Here is a 19,490-nt window from a genome sequence, read left to right as displayed (position 1 = left end):
TTAACATCCCAGGACTGAAGGGATAATACAAAGAGATTGATTCTTGGCAACATGAAGAGATCCCTTAGAGGCTATTGGTGAAGCCTAATTGTAGTGAAAGACTCCATCGTAATGGAGTCACCAGTACCATGGAATGACCACCAAAAGCAACAGCTGTAGAGCAGAGTCTATTAGAGACTACAGTGCTACAGAGGACAAAGCCAGATAAATGATCCAACCCCTTTTGAGAAACCCAGAAGATCATGTGTGGATCCCAAAACACTGGAACAAGGAGCTGTAAAGTTGAAGTTACCATGGATACCCTAAAATGTTAGAGATGTCAGAGCTGTGGGATACCTGCCAAGGAAAGCTGCTAACAGGGAAAGTAACCATCCCAGAAGAAAGAAGTTGGTTGCAGCCAACAAAGATGAAATAAGTTGGAGATCTGAAGAACACTTTGACAACAGACATGGAGATGCAGAGTTTGGAGTTTGTCCAGCTTGTTTTTGGTCTTGTTTGTTCTAGTATTTCCTCACTATGACATTTTAGAGTGTCATATCCTGCATGATGTTTAAGGTATGTGATCTGCTTTTTCATTTCAACTTTATATGGGATTTTAGTTAAATGATCGAATGAATCTCAAGAAAGACTGACATTGTTGAGACTGGTATAGACTATGGGGACTTTTGAAGTTGGACTAAATGTATTTTGTATTATACTATGGCTATGTATGGCCCCCATAAACTCATGTGTTTGAACAAACCTATGGGGTGCAGGGAGTGGGATATGGTTGTTTGAATATGCTTGGCTCATGGGGTGTGGCCAATTAGGAGGTGTGGTCTTGTTGGAGTAGGTGTGGCCTTGTTAAAGGAAGTATGTCACTGTGTGAGTGGATTTTGAGACCCTCTTCCTAGCCACGTGGGGGCCAGTCTTCTCCTGTTTGCCTTTGGAACAAGATGTAGATCTCTCAGTTTCTCCAGTACCATGCCTGGATGCTGCTATGCTTGCCACCATAAGGATAATGAACTAAAGCTCTGAGCCTGTAAGCCAGCCCCAATTAAATGTTGTTCTTTTAGAAGTTACCTTGGTCATAGTGTCTCTTCACGGCAATGAGAAACCTAAGACATCATTCTAACTGTAATTTATGAAAGTACTGCTATATTTACTGCACTGAGTGAAAAATATGTCAAGAACTAAATGGTGAATTATTACTCATATCCGTAATTCTAAGTATTACATGAATGTAAAATGACTATCACTCTCAAATGTTGCTGCGCAAATGGCAACCACTAATTTGGGAAACGATGAGCAGCATCTATTCAAGCAGAACTTACTCATACCTTATTACCAAGAAATATGCACAACTAATCTTATATTCAACAGAAATGCAAAAGTATATGCAGCAAACAGTGTGTGCTGAAGAACTTTTCACAGTAATAGAAGAAAAACTTGAAAAAAAGTTTACCAATAAAGAAAAAGAATAATTAAGGTGCTGTATAGTTGTATAAGAAAATTATGAATCTAACAGATGGAGTATTGCTATAAATAATAGCCTGGTAGAATGTCATATAAGCAAATGAATAAAATAACTCAACATAAAAATATAGCCATATCATGTAATAATATATGGCTAATGTGATTATTAGATGAGACATGATTAACATATGCTATATATTATAACTCAAGATGTCTACATTACAAAAGTGAGTCAGGATGACATGGACATTTAGGGTGCTGATTACATTTGATCTATTTAATTTTAATGGTGGTGGCATAATTGTGTCGGATTTGGATTCTTCATCAATCTTTGTATTTATAAAATATGAACTATGGTGTATGTTATGCTCCAATTAAATGTTTCTAAACTAAGAATTGCCTAGGCAAGTTAATGCCACATTAAGTTAAAAAAAAAAACGCCAAAATGCATAATTAGAAATTCCAAAAGCCTGAAAATCAATAAGCTGAGCAAAAAAAAAAAAACAAATAATGAATTGAATAAAAACAATATCTGAGCAAAGAAGGAAACAGCAAAAAATAATGAACTAGAATGCAAATGCATAAGAAAAAGAAACTCAGAAAAGAAAAGACAACATTGAAAGGCTAATGTAATCCACAAATTACTTCTGAATCAAGTCATGAAAAGTAAAAGGAGACATTAAGTCACAGCAGGATTGAAATGGGGGCTGAGTTCACAGGCCCTAAAGATGTAAAAAAGATCATGTGAAGACATTATGAACAACTCTATGTCAAAATGCTTAAATGTTTATATGAATTAACAAATTTCCAAAACACCAAAGGTATATAAATGAAACATCAAAAATAAAAAAATATGAACTAACACTCTACTATCTATGTTAACACTATGGATTGTTGTTGGATATCAACAACAACTGAAAGTTTACAAACTCATAGAAGTCAAGAAGAAAATTTAAAATCTTTTCAGAATTGAATTAAAATGAAAACATAACTTACCCAAACCCATGGGAGACAATGTCAGTGCAGTGGTTCTAAGAGGCAAGTTTCTAGCACTAAGTATCCACAAAACACTAGAGAGGTTTTTTCCACTTGGAATTGAGCTTTGTGCAAAGTGATAACTATGGATCTATTTTCATTCTTCTACATACAGACTGCCAGGGGGACTAGAAGCAGGGGGTGGGGGAATGGCAGTAATTTAAAAATAACAAATAAAATACTTTTTAAAATAACTAGAGAAATTTTGTAATTAGAAACTTAATGACACACCTGAAAGCTGTAGAATAATAAGAAGAAATAAGACCCCAAAAGAGTAAATGGCAAGAAAGAATCAAACTTGGGATTTAAATCAATGAAATAAAACAAAACCAATATTAAAAAATAAAGCAAAGATTGATTCTTTGAAAAAAATCAAGGAGAATGACAAGTCCTCAGCCAAATTAACTTTAAAAAGGGAGAGAAAAAAATTCAAATTAATTAGAGATGAAAGGGAGCATTGCAAAAGACACTGGAAAAATTTAGAAAAGCAAAATGACAAATTTTTAAAATGTATACTTCAAAGTTGGAAATGTCACATAAATGAATACAGAATACAACATAAAAATGTAACCATATCATCTAGAAGAAATGGATGGAGTTTTTGACATCTATGACTTACCAAAGTTAAATCAAGATCAAATAAATTTAAACAGATATGGAATCCCTAGTGAAATAGAAGGAGTAATTAAAGTCTCAGAAACGAACAAAAAAGTCTAGGGCCAGATAGATTCAGGGCAGAATCCTACATGACTTTCAAAGAAGAATTAATGCCAATACTCTTCAAATTATTCTGAAAATAAAAACTGAAGGAACATTTTCTACTTCTTTTTATAATACCACTATGATACAAAAAACCAACAACAAAAACAAAATAGTAAACCAATATCCCTATGAACATAGATGCAAATATTCTCAATAAAACACTTGCAAACTGAATTCATGGACATATAAAAAGGATTATCCACCATGATCAAGTTGCCTTAACCCAGAGATGCAGGAATATTTCAACATATGTATATCAACAAACATGTTCTACTATATAAACATAATGAAAGAAAAATACTACATGAATATATCATTAGATGTACAAAAGGCCTTTGACAAACCCAATATCCTTTCATCATAAAAGTCCTGGAAAGACCACGAATACAAGAGACATTCCTCAACATAATAAAGGTAGTTTGCTTAAAGCCCATAGCCAACATCAACTTAAGTGGAGAGAAACTCAAAGCATGTCTATGAAAATCAGGAATATGGCAATGATGTCCACTCCACACCTACTCAGTATAGTACTTGAAATAAGACAACTGAAGACAATCCAGAGGATACAAATACAAAAGAAAGAATATGAAAATCAAAATATCTTTATTTGAAGATTATATGATTATATGCATATATGACTTAAGGATCCACCAGGAAACTTATATAGCTCATAAATACTTTCAGCAAAGAAGCAGGCTGCAAAATTAACACACAAAAATCAGTAGTTCTCCATCTTAACAGAAGCCTCAAAATTATGTTGGGATAATTCTAAGCAAGCAAATATTTTAATTGAAGAAAGCAATTGAGGAAAATATCAAGATCTTCCATATTTATGAACTGGTAGGATAAATACCGTGAAAATGGCCAATTCATCAAGGACAACCTACAGGCTAAATTCAAGTCTCATTCAAATTCCAACACAACTCTTCACAGAAATTCAATAATAATCCTCAATTCCATAGAGAAACACAAAAACTCCAAGACATCTAAACAATCCTAAATAATAAAAAACTGCTGGGAGTATCATCCATCATCTCCAATCTCTAATTGTATTAGATAACTATAGCAATAAAAACAGTGTAGTGCTGGCACAAAAACAAACACATTGATCAGTGTAACCAAGTTAAACTCAGACATAAGTCCACTAACAATGAGTGTCCACCAACACTCAGATTATAAATCCAAAAACCTTATGTCTTTTTCTAAAGGGAAATTTTTAAAGATCTTATTTATGTAATGTATATGAGTACACTGTCAAAGAGGACATAGGAACCCATTACAGATGGTTGTGAGTCATCATGTGGTTGCTGGGAATTGAACTCAGGACCTCTGGAAGAGCAATCAGTGCTCTTAACCGCTGAGCAATCTCACCAGCCCAAATTGAAAATACACGCCAGAATAAAAGACAGAATCTCTAAAAATGATTCTGGTAAAAGTGGATTCGTGTATGTAGAAAAAAATGCCAATAGAGCCATATCTGTCACCCTTCATAAAACCACATTACAAATGGTTCAAGTGACTCAAGATAAAAGTCAGATATACTGACTCTTATAGAAGAGAAAGTGAAGTTACCAAAGAATAGGGGTGAGAACTCTCCAAGTAGTATTTTATGCCACCAATAAAACCTCCAGTTCCAAAAATAGGTTATTTCTTGAGTCATTGGTCCTTTGGAAAACCCTAAACATCACAGGCAATTGCCAGAGCTATTGACACTCCCCACAACCTATGGTAAGTCTCTATTGCTGAAGACAACATTTATTTATATCATCCAACATGGAAAAGTCAAGCTTGTGTCTAACTAAAAGATTCACCCCTACTGACTAGAGTCATGGCATGCTTGGTTCTCTGTGCATTACTGCATGAAAAAAGTAATAATCGATATCACCAACCTATAAGCCCTGCAACCCACAGCAGCAACTGACTGAAGATATATCGAGCAATAGTGGCATAGATGTTATGAGAGTAATCAGATCCCATTTTAAAATTGGATTTAAGGCCCATTGCATGCCATGGAACCCATAACTTCACTACTAATGTGGCCAAGGACCTGAGACTAGATCAGCCATAAGCCTAGGGGCAAACCTATCATACTGTTCTGTAAAAGGAACACAGCAATGAAATGATTCCTGATTACATACAGCTAAACCCATAGATCAGAGCCTCATTCAGACCACATCAAAGAATCTTCTTGCAGTAGATGGGAACTGACCCAGAGACCCACAAATGGACAGCACCCAAAGAGTGAGAAACACTGGAGTACTCAGTTCTCCATCAAACCTCTCCCTTCAAGGCTCAGGTGTCTGTGTGGAAGAAGAAATGGAAGATTACAACAGCTAGAAATAATGGAAGACTCTAAAGAAACAGAATCCCAGACACAACAGGATATATAAACTCATATAAAGACTGGCAGCATGCCTAAGGCCCGAGTAAGTTCAACCTCAACAAGGTCCAAGCCTTGGGGTTGGGGAGGGTAAACACAGGGTCCCAACCCTAAAGATCTTCAGCTGATATACACTGGCCACGGGGCGGGTGGGATTCAGTTTTCACTGGCTATGTAAACCACACTCCAGGGCAGGCCCCATGCCCAGGAGAAGTTGGTTGGTCATCATAAAACAAACCCAATAGTATTTCAAGCTTTTAATTTCATTTTTGCTTTCTTTAGCCTTTTTTATCTTGTTGATCTTTTACTCATCTATTTTTATCTTCATTTTGTGTGTTTTTGTGAGTTTCTTGGGTTTTTTGTTACTTTTGTTTCTTGGGGGTATTTTTTCTTGTTTTTGTTTTTGGTTTTGGTTTTTTTTTTTTTTTTTGAAAGATGAAAACACATAAAGTTAAGTGGGTAAGGAAGTTGGGAGGATATGGCAAAATTTGGAGGGGGGAATTTTGTTACAATAAAACTTATCAATGAAAAAGAGAAGTACATGGCAAGAAAACAAACAAACCAAAACACTCTCGGAGCAAAACAAGTGGTCTCTTTGATCATTAGCTTGTAGGTTTTGTTGTTTGTTTGTTTGCTGGCTTGCTTTAATTACTCTTATCAATAACCCATAATATTGTAGTCAGGAGCTTAGACTGCACTTCATATCTATTTTATGTTCTTACAAATGTTAATATTTTATATGCATTTGAACAATATACAAAAAACCTTTTAGCAAGTAGTCAGTTCTCAATGCAGCCCATATAAGCGAATACTACTGCTTCCCTCTAACTGCAAACTTGAAGGCAACAAAATAAATCAATAGATCACTAACATGTCAGACATATTGTCAATACTTTTCCACTCACATATTTCTAGGTATTGCTTTTCTTGTCTGTCCACTCAAGCTATAATGCTATCCTTCTGGTTAAATTATTTCTTTTTTATTTTTTGAGATTATAATATAGTTATATTATATCCCCCTTCCCTTTCCTCCCTCCTAGCTATTCCATATACCCCTCCTTGCTCTCTTTCAAATTCAAGTCCTCCTTTTTTATTGTTTAAAACAATATGTATTATATATATAATATATAACAAAATTACCTATCCTATTTTTCTATTATAGTTTTTCTATTATACTATATAAATGAGGTTTCTCTATTATACTATATAAATGAGGTTTTTACATAAATACATAATACAACAATAACCTGCTTAGTCTGTATAAGGTTACTTATATGCATGTTTTCAGTACTGACCCTTTGGTATTGTATAACTAATTAGCATGCCTTTCCCTGGGGAAGACTCTTTCTCTAACTCTCAGCACTTCTTAGTTGTCTGACACTCTTTGTGTAGGGATGAGGCCTCATGAGTTTTCCACCTTCCACATTAGCAGGTCTATTTGTGTCATCTTTGTTCAGATCTTATTTATGCAACCATATTGGTAAGACTTTATGGGTATCACTTCTGACATTCCCAGGAGCAAATTCCCTGTTCTGGTTCTTAACATCTTTGATCTTAGGCCTTAAGTACAGGAGTCATGTTGTAAATTTATACAGTAGGGCTGAACTCCACAAGTCTGCAAGCTTTCATATGAGAAAATCAACCAAGAATTCTATCCAGCTATGATGCTTATAAACCACAACAATGATCTGCATGGCATGATAACCATAAGGGTGTGATATTGGTACATGTATCTCAGCAGTAACCAACAGCTCTCTAATTGGACTTAAGACCCGCTCAGCAAGAGTGATATCATGCTTGGTACCAAAAATCTAGCCAACAAGCCAGGGCTATTAAAGACATGGATCTTGAAGAACTTAGAACTGCCACTTTACAAAGTCAGCATAATCTGGGACTACATTCTAAATATTTATCCTTATGCCCACAGGTAAGTGTCACTTTCCCCTCATCAAGGAAACTTCTCTTGGCAACAGAAGGAGACATTACAGAAAACCATAATCAATAAAAATGCTAACTTTCTTTTTTACCTATCTGACTGTCCCAAGCTTACAATAAGTACTGTTATACTATATAAATGAAGTTTTTAAAATCTGAATATACTTCATATGTCATACAAGCTTTCTAAGTGACAGCAATCTAAAACGTTTTAAAGCATGACCAGTATCGTCAAAGTCAAAATAGTTACAAGGAAATATCTAATCAACCTGTGGTAGTCAACTTACAACTGGATATCAACAAATAAATAAACACATTTTGCATGTCAAATGCATTCTATCACTCTGTAAACATGTCATGTTGCAAGTATCCTATGCCCTATTTATTCTTGAATAGTTACACCTTAATATAGCAATTAGATGCTCAATCCAGTAACTTTAATATATTAAAGACTACTTTTATGCTGTCCATCCACTTTTGCTACAGTGCTGTTTTCCAAAACATTGCCAATAGCTCAACTATAAATGGAAGGTCCAAATTTACCCACCAGGGGTATCTTCCTTGATACAAACTTAAGGAATTGGGCCTACATTAGCAGAAAAACAAAACAAGACAATGATGAGAGGCACATTATTTGTTACACAGTATATCAATTTTGTTTGTGTCTGTTACACAGTTTCAGTATGGGAGATGAAGATGAAATTCATGTTTGACTGGATTTCTTAAGCTAACAACTTTTGATATTATAAATTGTCAATGTATTGCAAATGAGCAAAAAGGAGAAAACAACTTTGAAATTAACAAAATATAAACAGATGTTTTTACATAACTCTGCCACTTTATCTTTCATAGAAAATCAATATTTCATATAATATCAATATCAGGGGCCTTTTTTATACCATTATTTTTTTAGTTTCTTTTATGGTGGGAGGCAATGCATTCATGTTGACCTGCAGATGTATGCACCCCTGCTCCACATGCAGAAGCTAGAGGGGGAGATGGAGGGTCTTCTACCTGAAATAATCCAGGGTTTCTCACGGAACTGAACTCACACTTAGGCTTGTCCAGTTAGCCCTGTAGTGTTCAGAGCCAGCCTGTCTCTGCCAGCCAACACAAGTACAGTTTGTAGGCATGCCTTCAGTGTTGCATGGATGGTGGGGATTCAAAATTAAGTTATCATGGTTTCATAGCAAGTACTCTTACATGAGGAGGCATCTGTTCAGCCTACTTAAAAAAAATAAAGGCCTCGTTTTCCTTTTAAAATTCCATATCCATTGACATTTATTATGCCTTACTAACATTTCTCTTTTCTCATCAAACCCATTTCTCAAACTATGCTTATCCCTAATATCCTCATCTCTCTTTTTCACAAAAGCAATGAGCAAGGAATGATGACCTATACATTTGTTTCCAGCACCTGGGAAGCAGATCTAGGCTGATTTCTGTGAGTTAGATGTTAACCTATTCTACACAGTAAGTTCCAGACCAGGGTTACATACTGAAACCACAGTGTTGAAACAAAATGAAACAGAACAGAAAGAAATTAAGTAAATTAATGGTATTTACATTTTAAGTACATTGATGCTTGAATGGTTAACATTGGCACACTGAAATTTCCTCCCTTAACACTGAAATTTTATAGGTAGCAATTTCTGCAAGTTTCATATTGTAATAATATGTGACTCTCTTGATTCCTTAACCATCTAAGGAACTGGAGTCACACTTATTCCAGAATATATCACTGAAGTCTTTTCATGCTAGTTTTAGGGCCAGAAAGCTTCTCTGTCCAACCATTTCCTTGTATTTGAAAATGCATTCATTATATTTGCAAATAGCCATTAAACTATTAACTATAGGTACATGTTGAAGTGTTCATATTTCAATCTATTATTTGTACACTTATTAATTCATCCAGGGGGTATAGTTTACATTTAGCTTTTATCACAGCATGTGAAATGGCAAATTTGTACTTTTAGTACCATAATTGTTTGAGAGAGGAATAATTCTCAAGCCATTTCCCCTTATTTCTTAGGAGAGTAAAACAAGCTTTGTTTTACTTCCTTGATTTCTGTGTTCATAATTTCTTGTTTCCATAATTATTTCAAGAATAGAGCAGAAAATAATAATGTATAATAGTAATGGTGTAAACTGCACTGGCTTAACTCCATTCAAATTTGTTGAAATTCCAAAGGCCACTTTTACTTAACTTGTATTATGTATGTCACTCTCAAATACAGAAACTCGTAAAATAATAAGAAAATTGAGTCCATGTTGAAGGAATTTTGAAAAATAAAGATAACTCTGAAGACTCATATATGTCTGACAAAAAGTGCTCATTTTTTTCTTTTTGGAAAAATAGGCTTTTGTTTTTATTAAACAAAATAAAGGTCAAAACATTTACCTTCTTTATATCAATACAAATAGGCATTCTGAGATATGCTTGTAATTTTTATGTATTTGCAAAGTATTGTGGAGTTATTATCTATGTCTAAGCAGCATTTCTCAAAGAGAATTTGCCCTAATGATACTCAGAAAAAGTACAGGATACAGAATATGCCATATTTTATTAAATACCATTCAAAACTAAAGGCAAACCTCATCTCTTCTATGAATCTGTCTTTGATTCCTTCTTTCCATCCAGACATTCACTCAAGTTTTATCACTATCTTTGATGAGCACCCACTGCAGTTTACTTTCTACCTCCAGTGATGACCATCTTTCCATGAAGTATTGTAGTGATCTGAGTGTGTCTTCTGCATTTGGTTCATGACATGTGTACTCACATGGCTCTTCACTTTAGGATTCTGTGGGGAATCTCTCTCATATCTATTGCCCAAGGGACACTCCAGCACTCCTTTCTCTTTAATTTTAGGATGCTATTTCACATTACTAATATAGATTTTGATAGCTTTTAATGTTTCTCAGGAATAAACTATATGAAACGGTTCAGCAGATAAAGATGCTTGACAACTTGAATCCAGTACCCAGAATCTGCATGATAGAAACAAAACCAGTTCTCTCTGATATCCACAGACACTCCATGTTTCACACATGCACATGGACACACACATACACAATCAATCTTTAACATTTAAGTTATAAAAAATAACTAAATTCCTTGAGATCTGAAACAATATTCTAATGCAAGTTGCCAGAATTCTTGACATAGTGTGAAAGGAATCAAATGGTTACACATAAACCAAAAAAGGACTCATCTAAGAAATATCCTAGAACATAGCTAGTAACTATCTCCTTGCCAGAGGAGTCAAACCACATAATATGTGCTTACCACGGCTTCCACATTTGAATGATCCCCTTTCCTATTCCGAATCTGAACACAGGATACTGGCAAATTCATTCCTACACCAGGGGCCAGATTTCTCAGATCAGCAGCCTTGTATTTCCCATGCAAGAAAAAGCTGTTATTACCATAACCAGGTCCCAGAGAAGCTTGATAGAGATATGTCTGAGAAAGTCTCTCGACTGTGGTGACATCTATTGTGGCTGATGTCACCCAAGGACTAGAAGCCATCGTCCTCTTGTGTCTCTCATTTTCTGGAGAATGACAGAAGTTCTGAGAGCAACAATCTGGGCTCTGGTTCAACTTGATGCACACAAAGAAAAACAAGCACCCCAGAAATAAAAAGGAAATGCAGACCAGGGCTATTATCAAGTACAAGTTCCGGGCAGAAAGCTGTGCTCTTGGTTCCCAGATATCTTCAAAGTCTGGAATGACCTGAGGAGCTGCGTTGCTCAACAGCACACCCAGAATAACAGAGGAGGAAAGCGGTGGCTCTCCGTGGTCCTGAACCACTACCACCACGCTCTGCTTGACCGCATCAGTGGGAAACACTAAACGTGCAGTTCGCAGCTCTCCGGTGTTGACTGAAATTCTGAAAAGACTAGAGTCAGAAGCCTGAGAAATGTGGTAGGAGAGCCAGGCATTGGAACCACTGTCTGCATCCTCTGCTACCACTTTTGTGACTAGGTGTCCAGCTCGGGCAAAGCGGGGCACTCTTTCCACTGGGATAGAGCCATTTCTAGGCAAGGGAAACAAGATGTCTGGTGCATTGTCATTCCTGTCTACCACAAACAAGTTCACAGTCACTGTTGCACTTCTGGGAGGAATGCCACCATCTCGGCCTTCCACTTGGAAGTTAAACCCCCTGAGCTGCTCAAAGTCAAAGGAAGTTTTGGCAGTGATAACACCAGTGGTTGGTTCCACTGCCACCAAGCTGGAGGAAACTGGCATCCGTTCAGAAATGACATCCAACAGCTCATAAAAGACAAAGCCATTCTCCCCCAGATCTGGGTCCTGAGCAAACACACCGCCTAAGGAAACTCCAGGGCTATTGTTTTCAGCCACAAAAAGTTCCTGTTGTGGTTGAGGAAAGTTTGGTGTGTTGTCATTCACATCAGCAACTGACACAGTGAGTGTCCTTCGGGTACTTAATGGGGGTGAGCCACCGTCTGAAGCAGAGATCAGGATCTGGTATTCACTTGCTTGCTCCCGATCCAGGGGCCCATCGGTCAGCAGTCTGTAGTAGCTATCAAAGGAAGCCTTCAACTGAAAGGGGCCTTTGCTGGACATGCTACAAGTGACCTTACCATTGGAACCTAGGTCCTCATCCTTTACACTAAGGAGAGCAATCACTGTGCCAGGAGCTGCATCCTCGAGTATTGAGCTGGAGAAGGTCATGAAGTCCATCTGGGGGGCATGATCGTTCACATCAGTCACCTCCACAAGCAGTTTAGTAGTGCTAGCTAGACTAAAAGCACCTTCATCTCTTGCTTCAACAAATGCTTCCAATAACGTTTCTGGTGGACCTAGTGAAGCAGCTACTTGAACCTCCCCACTTTTAGGATGTACGTGAAAGAGGTGCCTCAGCTCTGCTGGTGTGCTATTGCTTAAGGAGTACCAGACTTCTCCATTGGATCCTTCATCCGGATCCAAGGCTTGAACGTGGAATAGCACAGTTCCATTGGGTGCAGTCTCTGGAACCTTAGTACTGTATACGGAGTGCTCAAATACAGGTGCATTGTCGTTGGTGTCCACCACAGTGATAGTGACTTGAGCGGCCCCAGAGCGTGCAGGCAGGCCACCATCCTGAGCAGTGAGCACCAGCAGGTGGGTGTCCCGCTGCTCTCGATCCAGCGCTTTCTCTAGCACCAGCTCTGGGTATTTGCTACCATCGACCCGCGATCCCATGTCCAGGCGAAAGTGCTGGCTAATGCTTAGGCTGTAACTTAGCGCGCCGTTGCTTCCCTCATCGGCATCTTGGGCATTCGGAAGAATGAACCGGGCTCCCGGTGGCAGGAACTCCGGGATGTGCAAGTGCACATCTCCAGCAGGGAAGAGAGGTGAATTGTCGTTGGTGTCTAGAAGGTGAACACGTATTTTGTGCAGCTCTAGAGGGTCCTCAAACATTAGCTCATATGTCAGGATGCAAGAAGCTTTGGCCGGGCACAACTGCTCGCGGTCCGCTAGCTCTTGAACCACCAAGCTACCGCTGCCCAGGTCGACCCCGAAGTAGGACTCTCTGTAGTTGGAAAGGAAGCGAAAGTTCCGCAAGGACAGAACAGCTGCTGACAGCTTCAAGTCCGAGGCGATATTGCCTACAGTAACTCCCGGTTCCGTCTCCTCCAACACCGAATACTCCAGCTGTCCCGCTGCAGCACCACAAGAGACCCACCAACACAGAACCGCCATTCCCCAGCCCACCATCCTCCCTTTCGGCCTCCACGCTCCAGTTGCGGCGACCCGGGACCATGCTCCGAACTCCTGGAGAGGAGACTGGAAAACGCACGAGCTGTTCCGCCTGCTTGCATTGCAAGCTCCAAGTGTTGCGGCCACTGGCGTTCCGCCCCTGCAAGGCTGATGGATGTGCTGGGTGCGGAGGGGCACAGCGCCGCCTAGGGGTGCAGAGATAAACTGCCCGGGTGGGGAGGCTCAGTCCGCGCTCGCCCGGGCTGGGGTCCTTTGTCTGGCTCTGGACCGCTAACGCTGGTCTGGACTTGAAAGATGCTGGAGGAACTGACACGCCTCCTTCTAGTGATGTTTCCTTGTGGCTGTTGGCTGGCTACTGCTGGTTCAATATGGGGTGACAAGGCAGGTCTCTGGGGACCAACACTGGTGTTCACTTCAAACTTCCTCTAGATTCAGCCTTTTAGAGGCAGTGGAGCCAGCGGGAGCAAAGTTCTGTGCTCCAATCTTTCAGTGAACCCGCTTCTCTTCCCTTAGGAGTAACTACCTACCCTTTCCTTTTCAAGCCACCCAAGATTCTGGAGAGAATAAGGTGTCATCAACCAGTCAAAACTAAGAAGCAAAACCGCAAGCTTGCCAACTGTCCCCTAAGAGGACCTACGACCATGTGGAGAAAAAGAAACTGACTGGTGTTCTTCAGCACAGTGTGGCCAGGACCCAAAATTCATTCCCTGCAAACATTAGAAAACAGCAATGGGAAGCAGCTTTCACTTTTAACCTGATCTGCAGAGGATAATGGTCAGTTTTATGAGAAGTATCTCTATTTAAGGGGAGGGGGAAGTACACGTGTTACCTAGTACCCTGCAGTCAGTCTCTTTCCCCGAAGGATGAGCTGATAAAGAATGAGTTAATTAAATATTAAACACTAAATTGCTCATTCAAATCTTTCATTTGATAAAGTTGTTCAGAGTCCCCGAGGATCAAAATCTGCAAGGCAAAACCTGAATGGGATCAAAACTAGAAGTTCCCATAATATTGTACTTAACTAGTAACATTTTTTGAATGTGAATGACTGCACATGTATGTTAATCACACAATTCTCTCGACCTTTATCTATGTGTGAAATGCTATGTTTTTAATTTGCTGATTTAAATGGACAACTTCCGCATTCTCCTCTTAAGACCAAAAGTGGAATTATTAACTGCAGTGTTCCACTAAATACCAATTTCCCCCCTGGGCATCACAGGCAGATTCTCGATCTCTTTGGGGAACTAGAAATAACAGGAAGCACAATGAAATAGTAATAACAGCACAATGAAAATGGTAAATGTGTCCTCACTGGTTTGCTTCAGCAATCAAAGCAAACTTTACCAGATCTGAGACTAAAGTAAAGCAAGACTCACACCACGGTGTGGACATCACTAACGGACTTTGCCAGATGTGAAGCAGCCCATACAACTGTATTTGTTCCTCACCAAATTTCCAAAACAGTGAATGATCTGATCATCTACCAGGGGGTAGGGTTTGCACTTTCTCCTCTTAGCCTAGCCTAGCGAGGGTGCCTGCTTAGGGATGTAGATTATTCTTTCCATTTTCCTATGTATTCACAGCAGAACGAATATAGCTGGAAAGCTGTATGCATCTGAGAAGTCCTCTTTAGTTTTGGACCTGAAGTCAAACCTGCAATTATATCAGGTTTAGAAATTCTGAGCTGTGTCCAGGAGGGTGGTGTGGAGGGGTGTAGACTAAGATGTAAGGGAAAGAAAAACACAGAGAGAATCAGCATGGGAAATTTTCACAAAAATCATAGCCAACATCACATTTTTTAGTTTTTCTTTTTGCTATCTCTCTGTTTAAGCTGTCATAGGATCTCATTTGAGTCATGGATAGAAAGATAGCTATGAAAATTAACAGATAGAACATCACTTTCACATTAAGTAAATTTTAATCCTATAAAATAGCTTAATCAAGGACCCAAATCAAGTCTAGCAGAGTGAGAAATCTGACCATAGAAATCTGAATCATATGACTTTGTTTCTCTGATTTTAACTAAGTCTCAGACACAAAGTAAAAAGCTAAACATTCTTAATGAATACATTCAAATCTCACGTCACTTGTTTTATTTAAACCTTTTACCAATAACAAATTACTGTGAGAGTTCTCAAGTTTCTACTCCAAGGAACTTGCTTTCCCCTATGACATATCTTCTCAAATGCCTTGAATCTGTCTTTATGAATCTGCAGTCTAACTCTACTCTGTATGTACTTTTTTGTAGAATTATACAGCAATTATCAGAATATCATATATATACATATATACATAGATATACATATAATTTTTATTTTACTTTTAAAATATGGCCCTCAGAATTAGTCAACCAGCTGAAAAGGTAAAGAAAGCACTAGACTCTTTGTTCTGAGTACTGTATGTATAATCAGATATCCCAAATTTGCAGGTTGACTGTTAAGGCGAACCATTCTTACTGCCTATCTGCTGTCCTGAAAGCAACCTAGATATTCTTGAAAGTCAAGTTCTGATATCCCTTTTACTCAAAGTCTAATCTTTGTTTGTTTGTTTTTCTTTCTTTGTTTGAGACAGTCGCTCTATGTGGCTCTGGCTGTCATGAAACTCAATGTGGGATCAGGCTGGCCTCAAACTCGTAGAGATCCACCTGACTCCTCCTCCTCCTCCTGAGTGCTGAGATCAAAAGTGTGTACCACCAGCCCTGGCTTCACATTTCCTCCTGAATAATGCTTTTGTATTTTCCACCTTACCATGTATTTTATTTCTCTAAGAACACTGAGAATATATTAGATGTCCTTTTCCTGCTTCAAACTATACTTTTCAAGTTTGTTGAACTTATTTGTTATTTCCCTGAATTTATTTCTCATTTCCCATTTATTTTCAATCTTATCATACATTGCTTTTCCATTTTGCTTTTGTTTTTGTTTTTCCTTCTTTGCTTTTTATAGTGCTGGTATCAATCACAAGGCTCACACCCAGTAATGAGAAGTGCACCATTGAGCCTCTCCCAACCCTCTCCCCTGACTGTATGACAGCAGGGGTTGGCTGTTCACTGTTTTACTACTTTTGATGTGGCCTTAATTTCTGTATTTATTTTCCTATTTCAGGAAATCTGTCAGCTCACTTTTCATGGCCTTTGTGACTTTTTAATTTTATCCTTGAAACTCTAGACTGAAGTGAAAATTTCTGGTTTCCTTGGAAACTCAGTTGTGTCCTGTGATGTTTTTCTGGGAGCTGTCCTGTGAGGATGTTTTGCTGAAGCAGACACATGAGACAGCATGTGATATTTCGTTGGTCCATGATGTTTGAAAAGGATATAAATGGAATTCCATAAACAGTGAGAGGTCGCTTTCTCATTGCTACCCTTTACTACCCTTCTCTGGTCTCCGATGGCCTTCCCTAGCCAAGCAAGTCTTCCCTGGTCTTTGCCGGTCACTTCTGCTGACTCGAGCAGATTCTACATAACCTTGTGGTTTCTGGTGGATCGAGCTGCTGCTACTGATCATGGTGCTTGCTATTGGACTGGGTTGCTGGTATCCTGACAATGAAGAGTGGAATCACTCCAAAGAACTACTTCTAAATAGGTCCACAACCCTCTTTTCCTATAAACTTTCTTCTTTTCCTGCCTATGGTTGGTGGGCTACAAGGGAGGTTGAAGCATTCTTAGAAACCTATAAAGCAGGTTTAAGGAAAAACTTAAGTCCACACTAGATCATATCCAAGTTTTTTATCCTCTGAAGCCATTAAAATTAAGTTGTGTGAAGAGAATGTGATACATTTGATAGGAGATTAACAAATATAAATAACTCAACTCAATAGTAATTTTAAAAGCTAATTAAAAGTGGTTAAAGGAGACCCAATTCATTCATTAAACATTCACCTAGCATCTCAAAGGCCCAGAGTATGATCCCTCCAGAACTGTCAAAAAAAGGAACAGGCTTATCAGGTACTTAAATAGACACTTCTCAAGAGAAGACATATGAAGATCTAGCAGAATATGAAAAGTGCTCAAAATCAATTATCACCAAATAAATAAAATTTAAAATAACACTGTAATATCATCTTGCACTAGCTAGAATTATTCTTGTCAGAAGGTGAAGTATTTATATGGAGGCAAATAAATAAAAATTGTTTTTGTTACACTATTGGTAGAAATGAAAATTTATGCAGTTATTAAGAAAAACATTCTGAAAGATCCTCAAGTGTTTTGTTTTTTGTTTTACACTCCATACTTTACTCCCCTGCCCCGGTCCATTCTCTAACTGTTCCTGGGTATCTGTCACCCCCTTATGATCTCTGTCATTGCTACATGCCCATGGTTCACAGATAAACATTCAGGCAAAATACCTATACATACAAAAAGAAATAGATAAATAAATCTTTTTGAAATTTAAAATAAGACAAATGATCTAGCAATTCCACTGCTGAGTATATATATATATATATATTCAGAGAAAAATAAGTATGTCAATGAGAGACCTGGTTCTATGTTCGCTGCTTCATAGAACTCCAAACTGGTTAGAGTTAGAACCAAACTAAGAGCCCATTACCCTGTTAAAGAATAAAGAAAGTGCAAATATGTTCCATAGAATTAAATTAAAGAATTCCATTTTGTCCTGTATAGCCCTAGCTGTCCCAGAAATTAGCCTATAAATCAGGCTGTTCTCCAACTTAAAGATCTGCCTGCCTCTGACTCCCCAGTCCTGGGATAAAAGGCATGTATTACCACCATCTGGCTCATTTTGTTATTTTTATACAACATAGATGAGCCTGAAGGTCATTAAGTAAAACAAAAAGATAAACACTATGTGATTTCACTTATAGAGTCAGCTTTTATATCTTTGGGCCAACATCCATTAATCAATCACTATTGAAAATTTCAAATATTGTTTTTGAAGTATCATGTAGATTGTTTTCTTGTAACTCTTTTCTGAATGATAAGTATAAAAAATATTTACACAGCATTTACATTGTATTAAGTATTTAAAGTAATATAGACACAACATATAGTATACATGAGGATATGAATAGATTATATATAAACACAATGCCACTTTATATAAGATATATGACTATTCATATATTTTGGTAAGGGGCCTTTTTATTTGCTTCCTTTACTAGTTTTTGCCTTGATGTGCTGGGATTTTACAAATAGAAATCTATATTATCTGGAAATTTTCACATCTAATAATATATTGTATTCTCCTTTATAACTTACATATTTTCCTTACCCTGTATTATCTAGAAAACCCATGCCAGTATTGAATAGTATTTGTAGGAAGTATCCTGGTATGTATGTATGTATGTATGTATGTGTATATATATATATATATATATATATATATATATATATAAGGAAATTCCATTTAATATTTAATATGCAAGTGGCAAATGACTTGTGATAAAGCTGTCAAACAACTATCAAATTTCTCTTAAGTATATCCTCTAATGATGAGCTAGTGATTCATGTTTACCATGTTGAAATCTTATGAGACTTATGTGGGATGCCTTCTGGAAAATATTGATAGTATATTTGTCAAACATTTATGTCAGCCTAACCATTATCTGATAAAATGTTGTCAAGGAGAATGGGTTGTGTGGGTTTAGACTTTCCATTTTAATCCATAAAAGGACATGAAATTTTTACTTTCAATTTATTGAAAAAAGCATGTGATATGGTTCATATCCCCAGAGGTTCATATATTGAAAACTTAGTTACCAATACCATAATAATAATAATAACAAATAATAATAATAATAATTTAATAATAATTAAAAGTTTCTCTGTATAGCTCTAACTGCCCTGGAACTCGTTTTGTAGACCAGGCTGGCTCAAACTCACAGAGATAAATCTGCCTTTGCCTCCTGAGAGCTGGGATTAGAGGCTTGCACCACCACCACAGGGCAGTGAAAGAATCTTTATGAGGTGAGGTCTTGTGAAAGGTGATTAAGTGACTAACGTTCGCCTCAGTCTTGCAGCAATGCATTAGGTCTCTTGGGACTGGATTGGTTACCATGAGAGCAGGGTTTTGAAATACTTTTTAGTTAAAGTATAATTACATCACTTTTCTCACTCTAAACCCTTCTATGTTAACCTACCACACACACACACACACACACACACACACACACACACACACACACACCACTTTGATCTCTTTCAAAATAATGGCCTTCTAAAAATTGTTACATGTG

At 37.7% G+C, this 19,490-nt stretch overlaps 16 protein-coding genes across 16 annotated transcripts in view; all 16 read right to left on the bottom strand.

Moving 5' to 3' along the window:
* Positions 1 to 13,292, bottom strand: part of Pcdhac1 (protocadherin alpha subfamily C, 1) — a 97,522-nt gene extending 84,230 nt beyond the window's left edge. Inside the window, exon 1 of the mRNA NM_001003671.1 lies at positions 10,857 to 13,292. Coding sequence (NP_001003671.1) covers positions 10,857 to 13,292 — 2,436 coding nt within the window. The remainder of the gene's footprint in view (positions 1 to 10,856) is intronic.
* Positions 1 to 19,490, bottom strand: part of Pcdha1 (protocadherin alpha 1) — a 257,373-nt gene that overhangs the window by 84,230 nt on the left and 153,653 nt on the right. The gene's annotated exons all lie outside the window — the stretch shown is intronic.
* Positions 1 to 19,490, bottom strand: part of Pcdha2 (protocadherin alpha 2) — a 248,457-nt gene that overhangs the window by 84,234 nt on the left and 144,733 nt on the right. The gene's annotated exons all lie outside the window — the stretch shown is intronic.
* The window catches only part of Pcdha3 (protocadherin alpha 3), a 241,576-nt gene that overhangs the window by 84,236 nt on the left and 137,850 nt on the right, over positions 1 to 19,490 (bottom strand). The gene's annotated exons all lie outside the window — the stretch shown is intronic.
* Gm37013 (predicted gene, 37013) overlaps positions 1 to 19,490 on the bottom strand; it is an 889,226-nt gene that overhangs the window by 738,446 nt on the left and 131,290 nt on the right. The gene's annotated exons all lie outside the window — the stretch shown is intronic.
* Positions 1 to 19,490, bottom strand: part of Pcdha4 (protocadherin alpha 4) — a 234,969-nt gene that overhangs the window by 84,230 nt on the left and 131,249 nt on the right. The window lies entirely within an intron of this gene.
* Pcdha5 (protocadherin alpha 5) overlaps positions 1 to 19,490 on the bottom strand; it is a 227,388-nt gene that overhangs the window by 84,236 nt on the left and 123,662 nt on the right. The window lies entirely within an intron of this gene.
* Positions 1 to 19,490, bottom strand: part of Pcdha6 (protocadherin alpha 6) — a 221,273-nt gene that overhangs the window by 85,470 nt on the left and 116,313 nt on the right. The window lies entirely within an intron of this gene.
* Gm38666 (predicted gene, 38666) overlaps positions 1 to 19,490 on the bottom strand; it is an 874,243-nt gene that overhangs the window by 738,446 nt on the left and 116,307 nt on the right. The window lies entirely within an intron of this gene.
* Positions 1 to 19,490, bottom strand: part of Gm38667 (predicted gene, 38667) — an 868,072-nt gene that overhangs the window by 738,446 nt on the left and 110,136 nt on the right. The window lies entirely within an intron of this gene.
* Pcdha7 (protocadherin alpha 7) overlaps positions 1 to 19,490 on the bottom strand; it is a 213,853-nt gene that overhangs the window by 84,236 nt on the left and 110,127 nt on the right. The window lies entirely within an intron of this gene.
* Positions 1 to 19,490, bottom strand: part of Pcdha8 (protocadherin alpha 8) — a 195,191-nt gene that overhangs the window by 84,230 nt on the left and 91,471 nt on the right. The window lies entirely within an intron of this gene.
* Positions 1 to 19,490, bottom strand: part of Pcdha9 (protocadherin alpha 9) — a 189,778-nt gene that overhangs the window by 84,230 nt on the left and 86,058 nt on the right. The window lies entirely within an intron of this gene.
* The window catches only part of Pcdha10 (protocadherin alpha 10), a 182,338-nt gene that overhangs the window by 84,230 nt on the left and 78,618 nt on the right, over positions 1 to 19,490 (bottom strand). The gene's annotated exons all lie outside the window — the stretch shown is intronic.
* Pcdha11 (protocadherin alpha 11) overlaps positions 1 to 19,490 on the bottom strand; it is a 176,800-nt gene that overhangs the window by 84,230 nt on the left and 73,080 nt on the right. The gene's annotated exons all lie outside the window — the stretch shown is intronic.
* Positions 1 to 19,490, bottom strand: part of Pcdha12 (protocadherin alpha 12) — a 167,428-nt gene that overhangs the window by 84,230 nt on the left and 63,708 nt on the right. The gene's annotated exons all lie outside the window — the stretch shown is intronic.

This window comes from Mus musculus, chromosome 18 (assembly GCF_000001635.26).
Source record: "Mus musculus strain C57BL/6J chromosome 18, GRCm38.p6 C57BL/6J".
Lineage (NCBI taxonomy): Eukaryota > Metazoa > Chordata > Mammalia > Rodentia > Muridae > Mus > Mus musculus.
Note: the sequence above shows the minus strand (reverse complement) of the source record. Positions and strands in the feature narration are given on the sequence as shown.